The sequence below is a fragment of the Primulina tabacum genome, chromosome 3 (assembly GCF_025594145.1).
Source record: "Primulina tabacum isolate GXHZ01 chromosome 3, ASM2559414v2, whole genome shotgun sequence".
In the NCBI taxonomy this organism is placed as follows: Eukaryota; Viridiplantae; Streptophyta; class Magnoliopsida; order Lamiales; family Gesneriaceae; genus Primulina; species Primulina tabacum.
Genome location: NC_134552.1, coordinates 15,452,276 through 15,470,361, shown reverse-complemented (window position 1 = coordinate 15,470,361; position 18,086 = coordinate 15,452,276). Strand labels below are relative to the sequence as shown.

At 30.6% G+C, this 18,086-nt stretch overlaps 2 protein-coding genes across 4 annotated transcripts; both read left to right on the top strand.

Annotated features, from left to right (window-relative positions):
* Positions 1-6,538: 6,538 nt before the first annotated feature.
* Positions 6,539-8,544, top strand: LOC142539024 (transcription factor MYB14-like). Its single transcript, XM_075644320.1, has 3 exons — positions 6,539-6,771; positions 7,186-7,315; positions 7,543-8,544. Exons 1-3 carry the CDS (start codon positions 6,639-6,641, stop codon positions 8,321-8,323), a joined length of 1,044 nt encoding a protein of 347 aa, XP_075500435.1. The 5' UTR covers positions 6,539-6,638; the 3' UTR covers positions 8,324-8,544.
* Positions 8,545-15,209: 6,665 nt separating this feature from the next.
* LOC142540755 (biogenesis of lysosome-related organelles complex 1 subunit 1) lies at positions 15,210-18,086 on the top strand. Of its 3 annotated transcripts, none has more exons than XM_075647112.1 (4): positions 15,210-15,396; positions 15,841-15,977; positions 16,110-16,315; positions 17,525-18,086. In XM_075647112.1, the coding sequence occupies exons 2-4, from the start codon at positions 15,875-15,877 to the stop codon at positions 17,612-17,614; spliced, it is 399 nt and encodes a 132-aa protein (XP_075503227.1). In that variant the 5' UTR covers positions 15,210-15,396; positions 15,841-15,874; the 3' UTR covers positions 17,615-18,086. The 3 variants fall into 3 exon arrangements, with proteins under 3 accessions (XP_075503227.1, XP_075503228.1, XP_075503230.1); XM_075647113.1 differs by having other exon boundaries at positions 15,211-15,396; positions 15,832-15,977; XM_075647115.1 differs by having other exon boundaries at positions 15,213-15,318.

Here is an 18,086-nt window from a genome sequence, read left to right as displayed (position 1 = left end):
AATATCATCATCCACTGGAATAGCAACAAACTTTGCATTGGCCCCTGGATTCCATTTATAAATCAGGCCCTCCGTCACTTCCCATTTCCCATCAAAATGAACAACAATAACTGTTGGCATCAGGGGATAAATTATCTACAAAGTGCACAAACAAATACGATAATTAGAATGGGCAAACTCTTTTAATATAAAAAAAAAATTTCCGCACATGGTCGACCAAAAATTATATGGTCGACCAAGAAATTATGTCGGTCGACCAAGATCATCATGGTCGACCGACTTAATTTCGGCACAAACTAGAACTTGGTCGACAATTAAGAGTGTGATCGACCATGAAAATTTTTCTTTGGCCGACCATGAAGAATTCTTTTTGATCGACCAACTTAATTTTGGTTGGAAAAAATTCTTCGTTTGATGAACGACACAAATTATTGATCTTAATTTTGGTCGATCGCTGCATGAAATGAAGAAAACAATGAACTGGTTCAAAGAAAATGGAGCAAACTTACTGTATTTTTCTTCAAATAGAGATGAATTGGTCTTCAAATACAGAAGAATGAGGGCAACATATGGGGGAGTAGATTTAGATCTGGATCTGAGGAATGAGCGCAACAACACCTGAACAACAGTGGTCAATTTCGATTTAATATAACGCAGAAGAGGCAGATGGGGTAGATGAGTTCTTTAAAATTTGGGAAGCTTATAATTGGGGAATTTTGTGGGGATTTTGTGGCGTGGAATGAGAAGAAAGAGAAGAGAACAATTAATTTAGAAAGTTACAAGTTTAATTAAAGTTTAACGTACTAATCAAGAGTCAGACTCCTTGTTTTTTAAATCCTTCATGACGTAATCCCATTTTTTAAATTGGCCTGATTCTGCATTGATGCCCTTTTGAATGCTGGTTCCCGATCAATATTCCTAAACTGTTCAACTCCATTATCGATCCCACTACCTGCAGCATTAATAACTCCACCAACAGCTGACTGCTTTGACTTGGTTTTCCTCTCCTTCTTTCTGCTTAGTTCCTCGAACTGGCTCCTCCATTGCCGAACTCCACTAACTTGTAACTCTTTCGACGGAGTAATCTGAAATCCGTGATTTCGAATTTATTTTCATTGTCAAAATAAGTTAAATATAAGGAAAGTCAAATTCACATTCTACTTATTTACTCTATAGTTTTATTAATTATAATGAATTTCAAATCATTCCAATATTCTAAGGATTTGAAATACAATATAATTAACATGATTTATTCAAAATTAAATAGGGTTGCGTCTATTTTTTTCTCAATTTATTTCTTATATTATAGGGGATAAATTCAGTCTCTAACCTCATAAAAGCCAGGATGAGCAATTATGTTTTCGAAAGAAAATTTTCTAACTTTTTTAAAAAAAAAACAAGATGTCAATTTTTGTTGTGTATGTATTGAACCGTGATATTTTTATTCATGTATATTTTATTGAATCAATTATAATACTGTAACTATATTTTAACGATCAATTTTAGTTATTATCTTTAAAATCATGTAATTAATTGAATATTTTCATTATTATTTTTAATAACTGCATTGTTAAAACACGAGTGCATGTTATGAGAGATCTTTGAAACCACAGACATAATTATAAAAATTGAACATAATTATAAGTTATTTAATTATGCGATTTAGACAAGAATGACTAATATTGATCATTGAAATATATAGTTAAAAGACGATAATTGATTCATTAAATGATATAAAACTAAATATTTCGAACACCACTATATATAAGATTGAAATTGACATTTTAACTTTTTTTAGTACACTTTATAAATTAGATTTTTATATTATTGTTATACTCACAGAAATTTTTTTGATTATTATTATTGGTAAAACAGGTGTCCGAGTTTCTCCTGCCTAATATTAGATTTTACACACTAATAATACTTATGTGTAGGTCTCCTGTGAGAGGTCTCACGAATCTTTATCTGTGAGATGGGTCAACCCTACCGATATTCACAATAAAAAATAATACTCTTAGCATATATAGAAAGTAATATTTTTTCATGGATGATCCAAATAAGATATCTGTCTCACAAAATATGACCCGTGAGACCGTCTCACACAAGTTTTTGCCAATATTTATTTATATTTCCCCTCTTTGATATTAGATTCCCATGAATTATGACGAGTTCAAGTGTTCAGATTAAACTAATTTACCACTTGCATGGAGTCCATTTTTTAAAAGTCAACTTATTTTCAAAGTTACAGAAAGTGTTGCCTTAGCCTGTCGAGCTTTCGCGTTTTGATCGATTCAATATTAGAATATCCTAAATACTGCACCCCATCCATATCATCATTCTCAAAACTTTGAATAAATCTTTCAAAATATTTCATCACGCTGCATACACACGGGAAAATTGTAATTTCGACGACTGTCCTTTTGTAATTTTGTTTGTCTGTTTGTTTTTTTTTTTTTTTGTCAAATTTCAATTTTCATATATAATATTTGTTTTTATTGTTTTACAATTTTATTCATTTTTTTAACGTGGTGCGAATGCGAGATTGATATGGTGTCGACATGACATTAATGTGTGCAGTGTCATATCAGGACTCTCATAGAAAAAATGACTAAAAATGGCCAAATAATTAAAGTTTTATGATTGATACTAAAATTTGAAAATATAAAAGACCAAATTATAAAACATTATATATATATATTAATTTTTGAAAAAATTAGATTAAGTTGATATTAGCATGTATAACTCAATTTAAAACATTAAAGTATTACAGAGTTTAAAATCGAATACTTTCTCCGACGAACATATCTCATAATATGAGTGCAGTTTATCTAACTAACATGGTTGGTTTGCAGGCTATTACATTAGCCCGAAAATTTACCAAATGCACACCGAATAACAACGGATAAGGATTCCCGCGTCCATAAAAATTGACAAACTACACTGCGTATTTAGACTCAGTCTGCTTAATTTGGTAATAAGATGAGCAATATTTGTTTTTTTTTTTGTCTTTTCGAGAGGAATAAGGTAAGCAATTTCGAAGAAAATTACATGTAAGACGCGAATGCAAATGGGCCAGTTTTATTAACACGTAGTAATAGTTAATTCAATAGAGCATGTTTTCCACGTGAGTCTTTCAAAGAGACTTCTCTAGTTTATTATTTTTAGTCGGTAGACCATGCAAAAGAAATTTTTTAGTTTAATTTAATATAAAAGGCTAAAGTTGTAGGTTTCAAAGGGGTTTTTTTTAATATAAATTTTAGATTTTTTGTAAAATTATTAAAGAATATTGCTGATATCCATATTTATAATGAAATAAAATTAGAAAAATCAGAAAAGTAAACAAATATTAAATTTAAAAAACCACTTATTTTTTCTGTAATTTTTATGATTTAATGAATAATTAAGAAGCAAGTTGAGCCCTTTTCATCCAACTCACGGTCAATGAGTAGACCGACTTTGGCGTGTATATGGATCCTTCTACGTATGCCTTCAAGAAGCTTCTAATTAATAAAACAAAATAATTCAAAATTTAATTAATATTTAATATATTTTCAATATCTCGGAAATATTTATTTTACACAGGAATAAAATAAACGTTCACATGCGTAGATAAAAAAAAAAAAGAAAAGAAAAGAAAAAAAAGTCAAGAAAGATGGCTGAATTATTTTTTTGGATGGCATTCGTGAATGTTTCTCCACCATATATATATATATATATATAATATATATATATATATATATAGGTTCGGGGAATTTCTTCCTATTTGTTACGTCACTTTTTATATATATAGATAGATAGATAGATATATATATATATATCTATATATTTATTTGTTACATTATTATAGTATGTTATAAAAATTAATGAACTTCTATTATGTCCTTTTTTTGTTACGGATTAAGAAATTATCAACGCGATTTACCTATTCTATTGGATGAAACTAAATAAGTAAAAACTTTTGTGAGACGCTTTCACGGGTCGTATTTTGTGAGACAGATCTCTTATTTTGGTCATCCATGAAAAAGTAATACTTTTTATGCTAAGTGTATTACTTTTTATTGTGAATATCTGTAGGGTTGACCCGTCTCATAGATAAAGATTCGTGAGACCGTCTAACAAGAGACCTACTCAACTAAATAATATTATGTGTAAATATAGCGAGTTGGGACAGGCAGACCCGAAACCACCATTAGGTGGGATAGGGACGAGTCTGCTTAAAATTTTGGCAACTTGAAAAACTGTCGGCTTAACCAACCTATTTTATATGATGGGACGAATCACCACGACCACTCTCTCATTTTGTCATCTCCAGTCTAAATTTGTATTTGGATGGATTTTAAATTCATTTAGGTGTTAAATTCAAGTCAATTTCATATTGATTCGAAGTTGAATAATGTCAATAAAAATTGTGACAGATTTTAAATGAAACTCACCTGGCATTTAAATACATAATTAATTTATTTCATTTGAGGATCATTTACTGCTCGTTAACATGAATTAACCAAAAAAATAATTACATCACATGGAATTCAATGTCAAATTTACTATACTATACTATACTATTAATTATGCGGCAAAAACTTGTATGAGATGGTCTCACATGTCGTATTTTGTGAGACACATATCTTATTTGGGTCATCCACGAAAAAATATTAGTTTTTATTTTGAGAGTATTATTTTTTATTGTGAATATCGGTAGGGTTGATCTGTCTCACAGATAAAGATTCGTGAGACTGTCTCACAAAAGACTTATTCTAACTATGAAACCCTAAATTTCTTTTACTCATTTTGATTCGAATAGCAGATATTACTTTCTTCAATATATTAAGCAATTTATAACTCTGTACGACTGTACCTACAGCTTCCATACTCTTTCCGTACTTTAGGTTTTCAAAAGTTTCCAAATATTTCTCTATCCTTTAATATATGTAAATTTGAAATTAAGACAAAATTATATTTAACTTTATTATCAAACAATAATAATATTATAAAGAACAATGAATTAGATTTAAAAATTCTTCACCGGCGAAAGTTAAACGAATTTAATTATATTATATCCTTCGCAATAAAATTATGTTGTGCTGGAATTAGTGAATTTGAAATGATGAATTTCAAATTCCTCGATTTGTTAGATAAATAAAATTCCAAACAAATTCTGATTCCAATCTATATCGATTAAGTAATTTTCATAATAATTACGATGAATTTCAAAACACAAAAATATATGTTATCTAAAATTCGTTCGGCTGATAATTTCTCTTTTCTCCAAATTAAATTCATTGATATAAGCACGATCTTGAAATTATTAAAAAAAATCCATGAACTGTGGAATAAATGTAATAAAGCAATTCACCACTACAGCATGCTGGACCAACACGAGAAACACAAAAGTAAATTAAATTAAACGAAAAAAGGAGAAAAGAGAGTAACCCTGTCTGAAACCTAATTTTTTTCCGACAGTGGCAACCTCTGACGACAGAGTCGCTGTACACGTCAGTCAAATTGATTTTTTTTAAATCTGTTCTAAAACATTAATCACTTGACATTGTCAAAAAATAATTTATTTTTACTTTAATTTTTTTAAAAAAAATTACTTTGAACTTTTTTGATTTGATTAGGTTAAATCTTTTTAGAAAATTTGATAATTAACTTCATTTGTTCAAAAAAAAAATTCATTACTTTAGTTTTTAAAAATTGGATTCAACATTTCAAACTGACCTAATAACCCGTTTTACGAAAAAAGATCCGTGAGACCGTCCGACAACATACCTACTCCAATTCATATACCTTAATGAACTGATTAAAATTGATACATGCATGAAGTCAAAAAAAAAATAAAAATAGAACACATAAGAAGTTTTTTTATATAAAAAAATAAACAATACGATAGAGAAAATTACTTTTTTTTTTTTTGACAATTTGGCACTTTTTCCAAATTTTCGGTGGCGTGGCACCATACATTGTTGATGTAACATAGACGTGCATACCGTCAGATAAGCACTCTCAATGAAAATATTAAAATTGTCAAAATTTAAAAAAAATAAATTCGTTAAAATTTTAAAATGACAAAATTACGGAACATAAAATACAATTTTATATGTCCTTAATATAATAAATGTACATCAATCTCCATACAACCCAATCGAATTAAACAATTTTTTCCTATGTATGTAAACATATGAATAACATTTCGGTTCGACGTGTGAAGACACATATAATATTTTGATTTATTTTCTTCTAAAATTATATATTCATATTTATAATTTCAACCAAAGTCAAAAGGATGGCGGGAGAAGTATCCATGTTCCTTCTCTCTCCAACAATTTTTAATATTTAAATATCAATAAATAATTGAACAAACCTTTTTGTGGCGTGTGTTTAAAACACGGAATACCAAAAATATCCCTTTCCGATGAAGTTTCGCAACTCGATCACCTATAGTAGAAGGGTAGGTTCCACGAAAACATCTTTGATTTTTGTCAGCTTTGATTTGGTGTATATAAAAGGAGTGAGCTTAAATTGTATCCCTTTTCACGGGCGAAGTCTTCTTGATCGAAAAAAGAAAAAAGATAACCAGCAATTTGGAGTGAGGTATATATTTTTTCAAGGGTTCAAAAATTGGAACTTAAAAAACTAAAATGGTGAGGCCAACTTACGTTGACAGTAATGGAATGAAGAAGGGTGCATGGAGTGAGGAAGAAGATAAAAAATTGCGGGATTATATTCAGAGATATGGCCACTGGAATTGGCGCTTGTTGCCTAAATTTGCTGGTAAGATAACATACATACATATATATATATATATAGTTCTAACAGAAAGAGATTACGGGGTTTTTTGTTTTTATCGGGTTCTATCAAGATCGAAACCCTAGCTAGGTCCTGAGAAAGAACCTATTTTTCTTGTCTGTTTTTTTACTATAGCTAGATCTGAACTTCGAGTTTTGTGGGGAAAATCATGCAACACTTAATTATGTGCAACGGTTTTAAGATAGAAAATCCAATCTAATAAAATTATGTATGTTCGAAGTTGAGGAGATTGTGAATTTTTTTAGTAGAAATGGTGGCTGAAGATGGAGGGTTAACTTGTCTCTCGAATATTGATTGATTCATACTAAACAGGTTGAACATATATGGATTTGAAAATATATACAAACAATGATGCATTATATATTTTGATGGATTCAGGTCTTGCAAGATGTGGGAAGAGCTGTAGACTTCGATGGGTGAATTATTTAAAGCCAGGTACTAAACATGGTAACTTCAGCAAATATGAGGAGGATCTTATCATCCAACTACACAATCGACTCGGGAATAGGTATGATCGACGCTCTCAAGTCTTGATCTACTGGCATGAATTAGTACCGTATTTCTCGAAAAAGTCTCGACATAAAATGACAGCAAATTGGACAGCTAGCTAGCTTAAAGAAATTTTATGAATCCAAGATGATTGTATGGCTGAATACTAGCTAGCGAGATGCTGCTAATCAATATGATGCATTGCCCTAACTTAGTGGTTGTTGCTATAATATTCTTGATATCCAGATGGTCATCCATCGCAGCAGAATTGCCAGGAAGAACGGACAACGAAATCAAGAATTTTTGGCACACGTGCATAAAGAAACGTGGCAAACGTAACTTCGATGTGATACAACCAGAAAGCATGATCGAAGAGCAGATCAATGACAAGACTGATCAAGTGCTAGTGTTTGATGAGGAAGAGCAATTACTTGATGAATTAAATTACCTCGATTTTTCTAATGGTAATGTGCTCCTACCATGTGATTCAATTTCTCCGGGGTCTGTGGCACAATTCTCAGACAATTTGTGGGCAGATTCAATTTCTCCTGGTTCTGTAGCACAATCCTCAGACAATTTTTGGGCTGATTCAAATTTTACGGGTTCTGTGGCAAAATCCTCGGACAATTTGTGGGCAGATTCAATTTCTCCGGGTTCTGTGGCACAATCCTCAGACAATTTGTGGGCTGATTCAATTTCTCCAGCTTATGTTGCACAATCCTCAGATAATTTGTGGGCCGAAATATTTCATGATGACACATCTTACAACCAAAATGATTTTAATAACTTCCCACCGCTGCAAGAGGAAGAGGTTTTCAATTCAGGGCTAATTCAAGAACATTATTATAGGGAATATTTATCGACCTTGGGTGATTCTATTCCGAACTCGTTTGACTGGAATCAGGCCGATGATGTGTTGGATACATCTCGAAGTGAACTCCCATATTTTCCATCAGAAGTGGAGGCTGCAGAAGAGATTTATGATCACTACTTTCAATGTTGTGATCATGACATGGGCTTGTCTTAGGCTCTTGGCTACCATGCAGTTCATTAAATTACGCAGAATCATTGAAGTAGAAGAGAGTACTTTTTCATGTTAAATCCATGTTTTTAAATTATACATACACATACACGTCTTATATATTATTGTGAACTTTAGGATGTTGCCAATAATGCTGCGATGCAATCAGAGAGGAAAACATGATTTATGTGATCGTGAATTTATAATTTCATGTACGGATCACAATAGATATTTGTTCTTTGTGCTGCTTGAACTCGATCAGAAGCTCGAAATTTTTTGAGCCGAGTATGGACTGTGTGATCCTTTTCAGAACGAGCTAGGGTAAAAGGAGCTAGGGTTGGCTGAGTTTTGTCTGAAGTAAATTAAATCGGATGGATGAACAACCCTAGCAATACTTAAAGAGTTTAGAGTGTAATCTTATTAAATAATGAAAATGAAATTTGAATTAATAATGGATTATGTAAAAAAATTATGGTATTTTTATATTTGTCAAGTAATTTTATTTTTAATTAAAAAAAATCAACACTTATTTTTCATTTTTATATATTCGTTTTGGTTGAAATTTTGCCAAATATTTTGTTTCAAATTAATTGTTTACTCTTATTTGTAAATTTGTTAAGGCAAAAACTTGTGTTAGACAGTCTCACATGTCGTATTTTGTGAGACAGTATCTCTTATCTGGGTCATCAATGAAAAAATATTACTTTTTATGCTAAGAGTATTACTTTTTATTGTGAATATCGGTAGGATTGACTCGTCTCACAGATAAAGATTCGTGAGACCGTCTCACAATAGACCTTCTCATTTGTTAATGAGGTATCATCATTTTAAATTTCGAACACATGCATATAATTTCTTTGAATCATTAGAATAATTTTTTTTATTTGTTCGAAATTCTTTATCTTAAATTCCATTTCTTAAGATTTTATCAATGTATAATTATCGTATCGAGTTCCTTAACCAAAAATGGTCTTGGTCTTGGTAGAATTCTGTTCCAGCATAAATACTCTATATTATTATTATTATCATTATTATTATTATTACTATTTTTATTATTCTATAACACTTGAGGTCATTAGAATAATTGTTTTGGTATTACGATGAATTTGAAATCCATCCAAGATGAGTATCATTTCGAATTCCTTTTCAAATCAAATCTTTCCGTTCAAATCAAATTAAATCATTCCATTCAAGCACAACATTAGGTATATCTCGACTTGGTCGGGAAAAAAATTGATAAACCAAACTGGAATTGTGTATATATATATTACTATCGGAAGAGTAGAATATGAGTGATTAATAATGTGATCACTGGTAGTTTGAGGAAATTGATCTTTTAAAGAGAAATACTTTCCCAGATGGTTTCAGTCGGTCTTTGAATCTTCTGCATTGGCAAAATTAATTATGCATTATTTTCATCATTAATGTGATTGGTAATTTAGTATACTTGATTGGATTTAAGTGCCAGTTTGTTTGTCCAAATATGGATCAGATTTTGGAAATTCGGAATTTTGACATTTTATTAAATTTTGACTTCCTTAATTCTGACTTTTGAAATTAAGTTTGACTATTTCAAAATTTAATTGCATGAAATAAAATTAATATGAAGTTATTCATTATTTTACCGTCTTTTTTATTTCGATAAAATATTTATGTATGAATAATTATGATATAAAAATATTTTGTTTCTTGCATATTCAGTCTCTTTTATTTGACCCAATTAAAATAAATTAAATTTTCTTGTGAAATTTTTTAATTTATATTAAATATCTTGTATCTCAAGTTTGGTTAAATTTAAATTATTGCTATTAAAGTGATTTTTGAGATATGTGGATATTTGTTAAATTTCAAAATAATTAGTGTTTCAATTTATGTGAGGAAGATTATTTTTTGGCCAAATTGAAAACATGATATATGATTTAAAGTGTATCTAGATATATGCGAAAAATAATCGGTCCAAATGAATATTATTTTCTGGCCATATTTTAAGTACAATATATTATATTTAAATGTGTTATATCTATTAGAAAAATAGTCGGCCTAAAGAAAGATTTATCTTTTGGCTAGATTGCAGATACAATAAGTGACTAAAAGTGTGTTTATGTCTATGCATAATCGACAAAAAGAAAGGTTATTTTTTGCTAGATTATAAGAACATAATTATATGAACTTGAATATTATTTTCTTGCGAGATTACAGACACATTATATAATATTAAATTGTGTTAAATTTATGCGGAAATGGTTGGCCTAAAGGAATGTAATTTTCTGACCAACTTTTAACACAATATGTGATATTAAATATGTGATAGTTTTGGATTTATCTATGCATATAATTGTTGGTTCAAAGAAAGACATATTGTTGACCAGACTTATTATCGGTATTTAATAACCATGATATTAAGTATACCACTTACAAATTGTTATTTTTGTTCAAAGACTAAATATCATTGTTGTGGTAGGTACTTTTTTATGAGCTCATCGTTTGCATGTGTATATATTGGAATTTGTTTAATTTAATATATACACTGACTATAATTTATTGTGAGTTTTTGACATATTTTGTTTTAGCGTCTTCCCAATATGAACAACATTCAAATACTTAATGACTCAAAATTCAAGAATGGCAAGAGCATGTCATGATAGTGCTTGGCTGCATGGATTTAGATTATGCCCTAAGAGAATATCGCCTCACACCTTTGACCAATGCAGACACTGCTGATCAAAATGGTTCTTTGGAAAAGTTCGAGCGATCAAATCACAAGTTTGATTATTATGAAACACTCCATTTCACATATTATAAGAGGTGCAATTCCTGAAGAAAAATATGCCAAAAAGTTTCTTACTCGAATAGCAGATTGTTTATTTGCGGCAACCGAAAAGATGGAGATAAGCAATATTATAAAATGTGGTACAAAGAGAAATGGGACATAAGAGATTTCATAAAGAAAATGTCAAATTTTGTGACTCGACTAAAATCATCAAAGTTGAAATTGTCAGAAGACATACTCATACATTTAGTTTTGATATCTCTGCTAGCACAATTTAATCAATTCAAATTAAGTTATAATACCTAGAAAGAAAAATGAAGTTTGAATGAGCTTATAGTACATTGTACTCAGGACGAGGGGAGATTGAAACAAGATGCCATTGAAAGTGCTCACTTGACATCTAACTATTAAGGTAATTGCAACAATAAGAAAAGTAAATAAATCAATAAAGAAAGAAACTTTGGACTTCACAGCATATAAAGCAACAAAAACAAGATAAAGTAATAACTTGTTTCTTTTGCAATAAGACTGATGGACATGTGAAGAAAGATTGTCCAAAATACGTCAATTGACGTATAAAGAAAGAATTGCCTAAGAAGCACATTGCCAATTGATGGCGAAAGATACATTTGTGTAAATGACAATAAGATTGTTGGTGTTTTAAAAACTTTATCCAGGAACTATTTTTGTTTCTTTTATTTTTACGTGTATTTGGAAAACACTTTTGTTGTATCGTCTTTTAGAAGGAATTGAATTTTTGTTCCATGTTTGAAAAATTAAGTTTTTCCTTTATCCTATAAGGTAATGAAACTTTTAAGTTTTTTTTCGAATCAAATGTCATTCATATTGGTTTCCTTGATTGTTAAGCTTTATAAACTAAACATCAATATTTTAGATGACATCAAAAGTATACATACATGTAATTATGAAATCGAATACAAATTAATTTAGTATGTTGACTTTAGTGAGAGTGGGTAAATTGGAAAGCCAAAATTGAGAAGAATATATTAATGTTTGTGTCCACATATGTGATAATATAAATTTGATCAGGTGGTCAATCTCATTCGGCTTTAGAGAGAACATCATTGATCATTGCACATATTTTATATCCAGTGGGAGTGTCATACATGCATGAGTTGTATACGTTTGGATATTGCATCATTGGAATGTTGGACATATTTTTAAGAAACTGGATATTGGATTATTTTTCGAGTTATGCAGTATATAAAGTAAATTAAGGGTTTTATGCTCACATATCGGAGATCTGATATTTAGAAACTGTTGGATATTTGAACTACGAATAAAGTTGCGGAGTTTTATCACCGAGAATGATAATTGATATGAGAAACCATTGACGATCAATTGTAATAATAAAGCTGCTAAGTTATATTTTAAAGAACAACTGAAACTTGTCAAAGTCAAATTTTCGACATGAAATTTCTAGTTGTGAAAGAAATAATTTAGAGTGCTTACCTGTTAATTTAGCATGTTATCACAAAATCTTCTATAATTCTTGATGTGTTTGTCATAGGTTGGCCACACAAAATTTTTGTGGGAATGTGACACACATTGGTGTTGTCCATATAGATGATATTACTGTACAATATGAGTTTGTGTTCGGTTTGAGCATTGACTAATTTAACATTTTTTAAGTTTCTGTACAAACTAAATTTTATTTGAATTACTGTAAAATAAAGTGGTGATTTCCATTGCGGTTTAATGTCTGGTTGAAAGTTTATTATTGGGCTCTTTGAGTCATTAGGAGGGCCAGTTGGAAAAGTATGTTTTACTCTTGGATGACATTTATGCATTTTCATGCTACACATCCATACTTGATCTCTGTTATTGATTATGTTGATATTGTGATCATTGATGGCCTAGTGATTTTAAATTTAGGGATGACCGCTTTGATTCAATATTGATATAATTGATATACCAGATTGTTAATGAATATTTTGGTTTATATAGCAAGAGCTCATGAATCCAGTTTTTGCATGTACAATATCCGGATAACTTATGTGGCCCAAGTAAGAGATTATTGGAACTATTTTATGGACTCATATAATTTAATTAATTGTATATGGACAAATTATCTAATAAAAGACCCAATAAGATGATTTAATTAATTATGGGTCTCTTAAGTATTAAATAAATTTGTATGATCCACATTATATATAGAAACACAGCTCAATTAAGTCTTCTATGATGACTAGAAAGCTGCTCGGGTTATATATATGATTATGGTTCCCAAGGCACAAAGAATATAACATATAATATATACGGTAGACATAATATAAATTTTCCTCCTTATCTTATCTAAGACAATAATAAGATGGTCGATTCTATATTGTCTTGTAAGATCCATAACTTCAACACTAGATCAATCAATGGATTCTGGTACGCGTTTACTATTATTAATTGAAAGATTTTCTTAAATAGACATCACACAAATACTATAATCAATTTTAGTCTTCAGTTAAATTAATTTATCAAAATAATCTTTTTATCATATCAAATTACATAGATATCCTCTATCATTTAAACTGTATTCACCATCAATTTCTTTATCTCAAACTCTTTATTTGATTTTCGCAATTTCTCGAATAATCTTATGAATTCCATGCATTTGGACATAGAGTGGTGATAATTTGAGATAATTCTTTTGTCGAGTATCATTTTTATGCATTTTATTTTTTGAAGGTTTGTTGTGCATACTCATAAACTGTTAGCATGAAATAAAGTAGAGCCTTAATTGAGACAATCATATTTTTTGTTTATATTTGTATAAACTCACATTGATGTAATTATTATGTTTCATAATCATGGTGATTGGTGATTTTGTTTATATTATTTTAGATGAGCAACAATCGTAATTAAAATAATATAACATTGGTGGTTTCGTATGCATTAATTCAAACTACAATTCATAATTTTTTAAATATATTTATTATGCATTAATTCAAACTAACGATTCATAATTTTTTAAAATATGTTTATTGATATAAGTAAGTAATATTAAAAAATTAATATATTATAAATTAAATAAAACAGAACAAATGTTAAATCAACTCTTAAAGAGAAACAATAGATAATTAAACAAATGAATCACGAAAATGGAACATGTGTGTTCATAGAGAAATGGTATTTTAGGATTTTTTTAATTAAATAAGATATAATGCAAAATGTGTGATAAAGAAGACCATTTTTGAAATTATGACTTTGAAATAGACTAGAATAACCAATTTTCCTTATTAATATTTTACGATAATTCGACATGAATTCTTGACATGTTGTGATATATGGATTCAATCACATGATTTATATATTTATTTTTATTAAATCTCCAACGTAATTATTTTGTGAGATGATGTAACGGATATATATATATATATATGGGTTGATCCGGTTCATATTTACAAAAATATAATACATTTTCATGGATCTGTTCGAGTTAAAGATCCGTCTAACAAAAAAATTGACATATGAGACCGTCTCAATTTTTTTTATGTTTTACCGAATTCACAAAGCTTATCGAACAATATTGTTATGGATCATTATTATATGAGTATGTCTCTTGTGAGACGGTCTCATCTGTGAGACTGGTCAACCCTAACGATATTCAAAATAAAAAGTAATACTCTTAGCATAAAAAGTAATATTTTTTCATGTATGACCCAAATAAGATATATGTCTCATAAAATACAACTCATGAGACCGTCTCACATAAATTATTGTTTCAGTATATTATGAATTACATTACCAATTTTAGTGGCTGTGATGACCACTGTCGGCGGTCTACACAGAGCTAAATTTCAGCTAAACAAAAATAACCAACTGAATCGATTTACTTTGGAATTTGGTTTTGTTTTTTGAAAATTCGATTATTCGATTTATTTGGTTTGATTTTGGAATATATTTAATTTTGAAATAAAAATTTGTCGGACCATAGAAATATCTTAATATATTATCACTTCGTATTTAAGGACATTCTTTTTTTTAAATGATATTTAGTACATTGTTTTTAATAAATAAATTCAAATTCTATCAAATTCATTCTTAGTTATTATTTAAAAAAAAAACTTTTTTTTTTTGGATTTAATCGATTTTAACTAAATATTCTGTCGGTTGGATTTGCTAAAAAAAATTTCGTCCACCGATCACTTTCATCCTATTCTACAAAAATTACCCAGACTTGACCCGCCTTCGCCGCTTACGTCTTGAACCGCCGCCGGTATTCCTGCCGCCACCCATCTCCTCCACCTACCGACTATCTTCTTCTGTTTTTCACTCTTCGTGATTCCATTCACAGGTTTTGTCAGCAGCCATTCTTACGTTAAGCTAACTGGGTTTATTTAAGTGTTGATCTATGTACAGATTGTCGTTGAAATGTATTTCTTTTGTTGTTATCTCGTATTTGGCATGCCGTATTTTTCTCCACGTTTTCTTTTGATCCCCTTTCCTTTGTTGGGTCTTATTTTTCTCATTTCGTTTGGTGTTGGAGCTTGATATGCTAATTTTAAAGTTAGGTCAATAGTTCCGAGCCGATCTGGGGCCTAATTTTTCAAATTTCTAACTTCAATCGAATTAAAGAATTGAAAATTGCGAAGTGCTTGGTCCGGATATTGAACTTCAATTCTCATGTAAATGATATTTTTATATTTGTTGCTGTTACTATATGTAATACTTCTTTTTGTAAATCGTTGTGTGATTAGAGAAAGAAAATGACTATTTGGCTTGTTTTTAGTGGACATAGATATTGTTACATCGGGCATGTGAAGGTTTTACAGATGGAACGATTGCATCCACCGAAGCCAGGAGACCTAGAAGCATCACTGCTTCAAATGATTAATGATCATAACTCTGCCTCCTTGAAGTTACGGGAACAAACTGGTCAGTTGCTTACCCGCGTCCACAAATTTATAAGTAAAATTGGCGGAGTTCTGTATTTATGAATTGTGATGAAATCTTGACTTGTTTTGTCTGCTTTTATTAACTGGCTTTATTTGATCTTTACAATATTAGAGAAATCAAAGAGAGAAGCCATTCGGACTGCATCGCGTGTGTCAGATCTATTGGTGAATGCAGTGAATGGGGGCGTTCAAGAGGTGTTTATAATTGAGAAGCGAATTGAAATGGAAATTCGAGCATTAGCCGCAACTGTTGCACGATTCTCGAAACAGACCGATCAGTGGCTCGCAGCTTCTCACACCATCAACACTGCTGTCAAGGTCAATATTCAAAATTCCTGATTTTCTTCTTTGGTGAATGTTCATCTTTGTACGTTGGTGAAAATATTCGTTGCTTATGCATCTTGTCGATTCTGAAGTTGTGGGTACAAAATTAAATGAATGTTTTCGATGCAGTCTTTTCTGCTCAACCTTAGCATATGGTGATGTTACTACTTTCGTGTATTAGCGAAGTCACCAATCTCATGTTATGCACATTATATGATGCCATAAACTTTAATTTTTGGAATTTAATAGAATATCCTGGGATTATATTTGCATTATTTTTTTATGATCTGCCTGGCCTATGTCATTTAGCCCCATTTAACAAGATAGTCCACACCATCTATATTGAAAATTTATTCTTATTGTGTGAAACCAATTGTGACAAAGAAACAGACGTTTCACGAGATCTAACATACTGCTGAAGATTAAACTGTATGCCACTCTAATTGTTTAGAAACATGATCCATTTGTGGTTTTACGGTCGACTGGGGGCTCTAATGAACCGTCTCAAAGAGATTTCCATATTGGAGTATGGTAATTTTTTTACAATCTTTGGATATTTGGGTCATAGTTACTAAAGGTGGGAGGTGCACATGTTTTTTGGAGCCTAGGCCTGACAGACAAAGAGAGGCACAATGAATATATTTCATTTTGGATTCTCAATCCTTCTTTCTAACGTGAGCTCAACATGTGCATCATGCCTTTAAGGTATACTAAGCCAAGTTCTTCACGAGGTCTGATGATAGGCACTCACTCTCAGGAGTAGACGGTTAGGGGCTTGGTGGATGTGTTTGGGAACTAGAATGTAAAAGAAGACTTTTCATTTGCAAAACCTTGAAAGGAAATTGTTTCCATACCCCATTCTGGTGTTGCGATTGCAAGCTATGTATAAATATGTAGCTGCAATCATCCCACATAGTTTCTGAAATTTCATGGTCATAACCGAAATAAATGTCATCGACCGTCCCATGTTTACCTCCCCCTGGCTATTGCTTGACTAAAATTATCTCTCAGGTTACTCTGATGTGATGTGCTTAAATTCAATAATTTGAAATGCTTGGGAATTTTCCTCTTGATTCTTTTTGGACTCTGAACAGTGCTAAGACCGCATGATTAGAGATTTCTTTGCATTTTTTATTTATGGACTTTTGTGGTTTAGTGAAGCATTGGATACTCCATGATATTTGATGGCTTTTACTCACACAGGAGATTGGAGATTTCGAGAACTGGATGAAGACGATTGAACTTGATTGTAAAAGCATTAGTGCTGCAATTCGTAACATCCATCATTCATGATCTCACGAGGCAAGCATTAACAATCACTCTCGTGAGACGAGACGATCTCTTATGATTTTGATGGACATTCGCGTCGAATTTTTATTAGCCAACTTCTATCCAAAATTACAGTCTCAACATGGAGTCGTGTTTCCATGAAATGGGTATTCCACAGCAAAGCTATTGGAGTTTCGGAATTGATTTTGAAATTACTCGACTGGACGAAACATAAGATCCAAAATCTAACATTTAAGCTCATATTGAAACCGAGTTGGTGGACTAGGTGAGATTGATCAAGACTTTGATTCTTTCCATTTGTCGCACATGGTTTGTCTTGTGCGGTTTATCTGATTTGTGTGATTTCCAGATTTTCTGTTAGCACGAAAGTTTATCTTATACGCATATACAGATAAGAGTTGTAAGCTTCATCGTCATAAGAAAATTGTAAAAGAAAAATCAAACTTTATTATTCTAAAAAATTAAATTTTGAAAA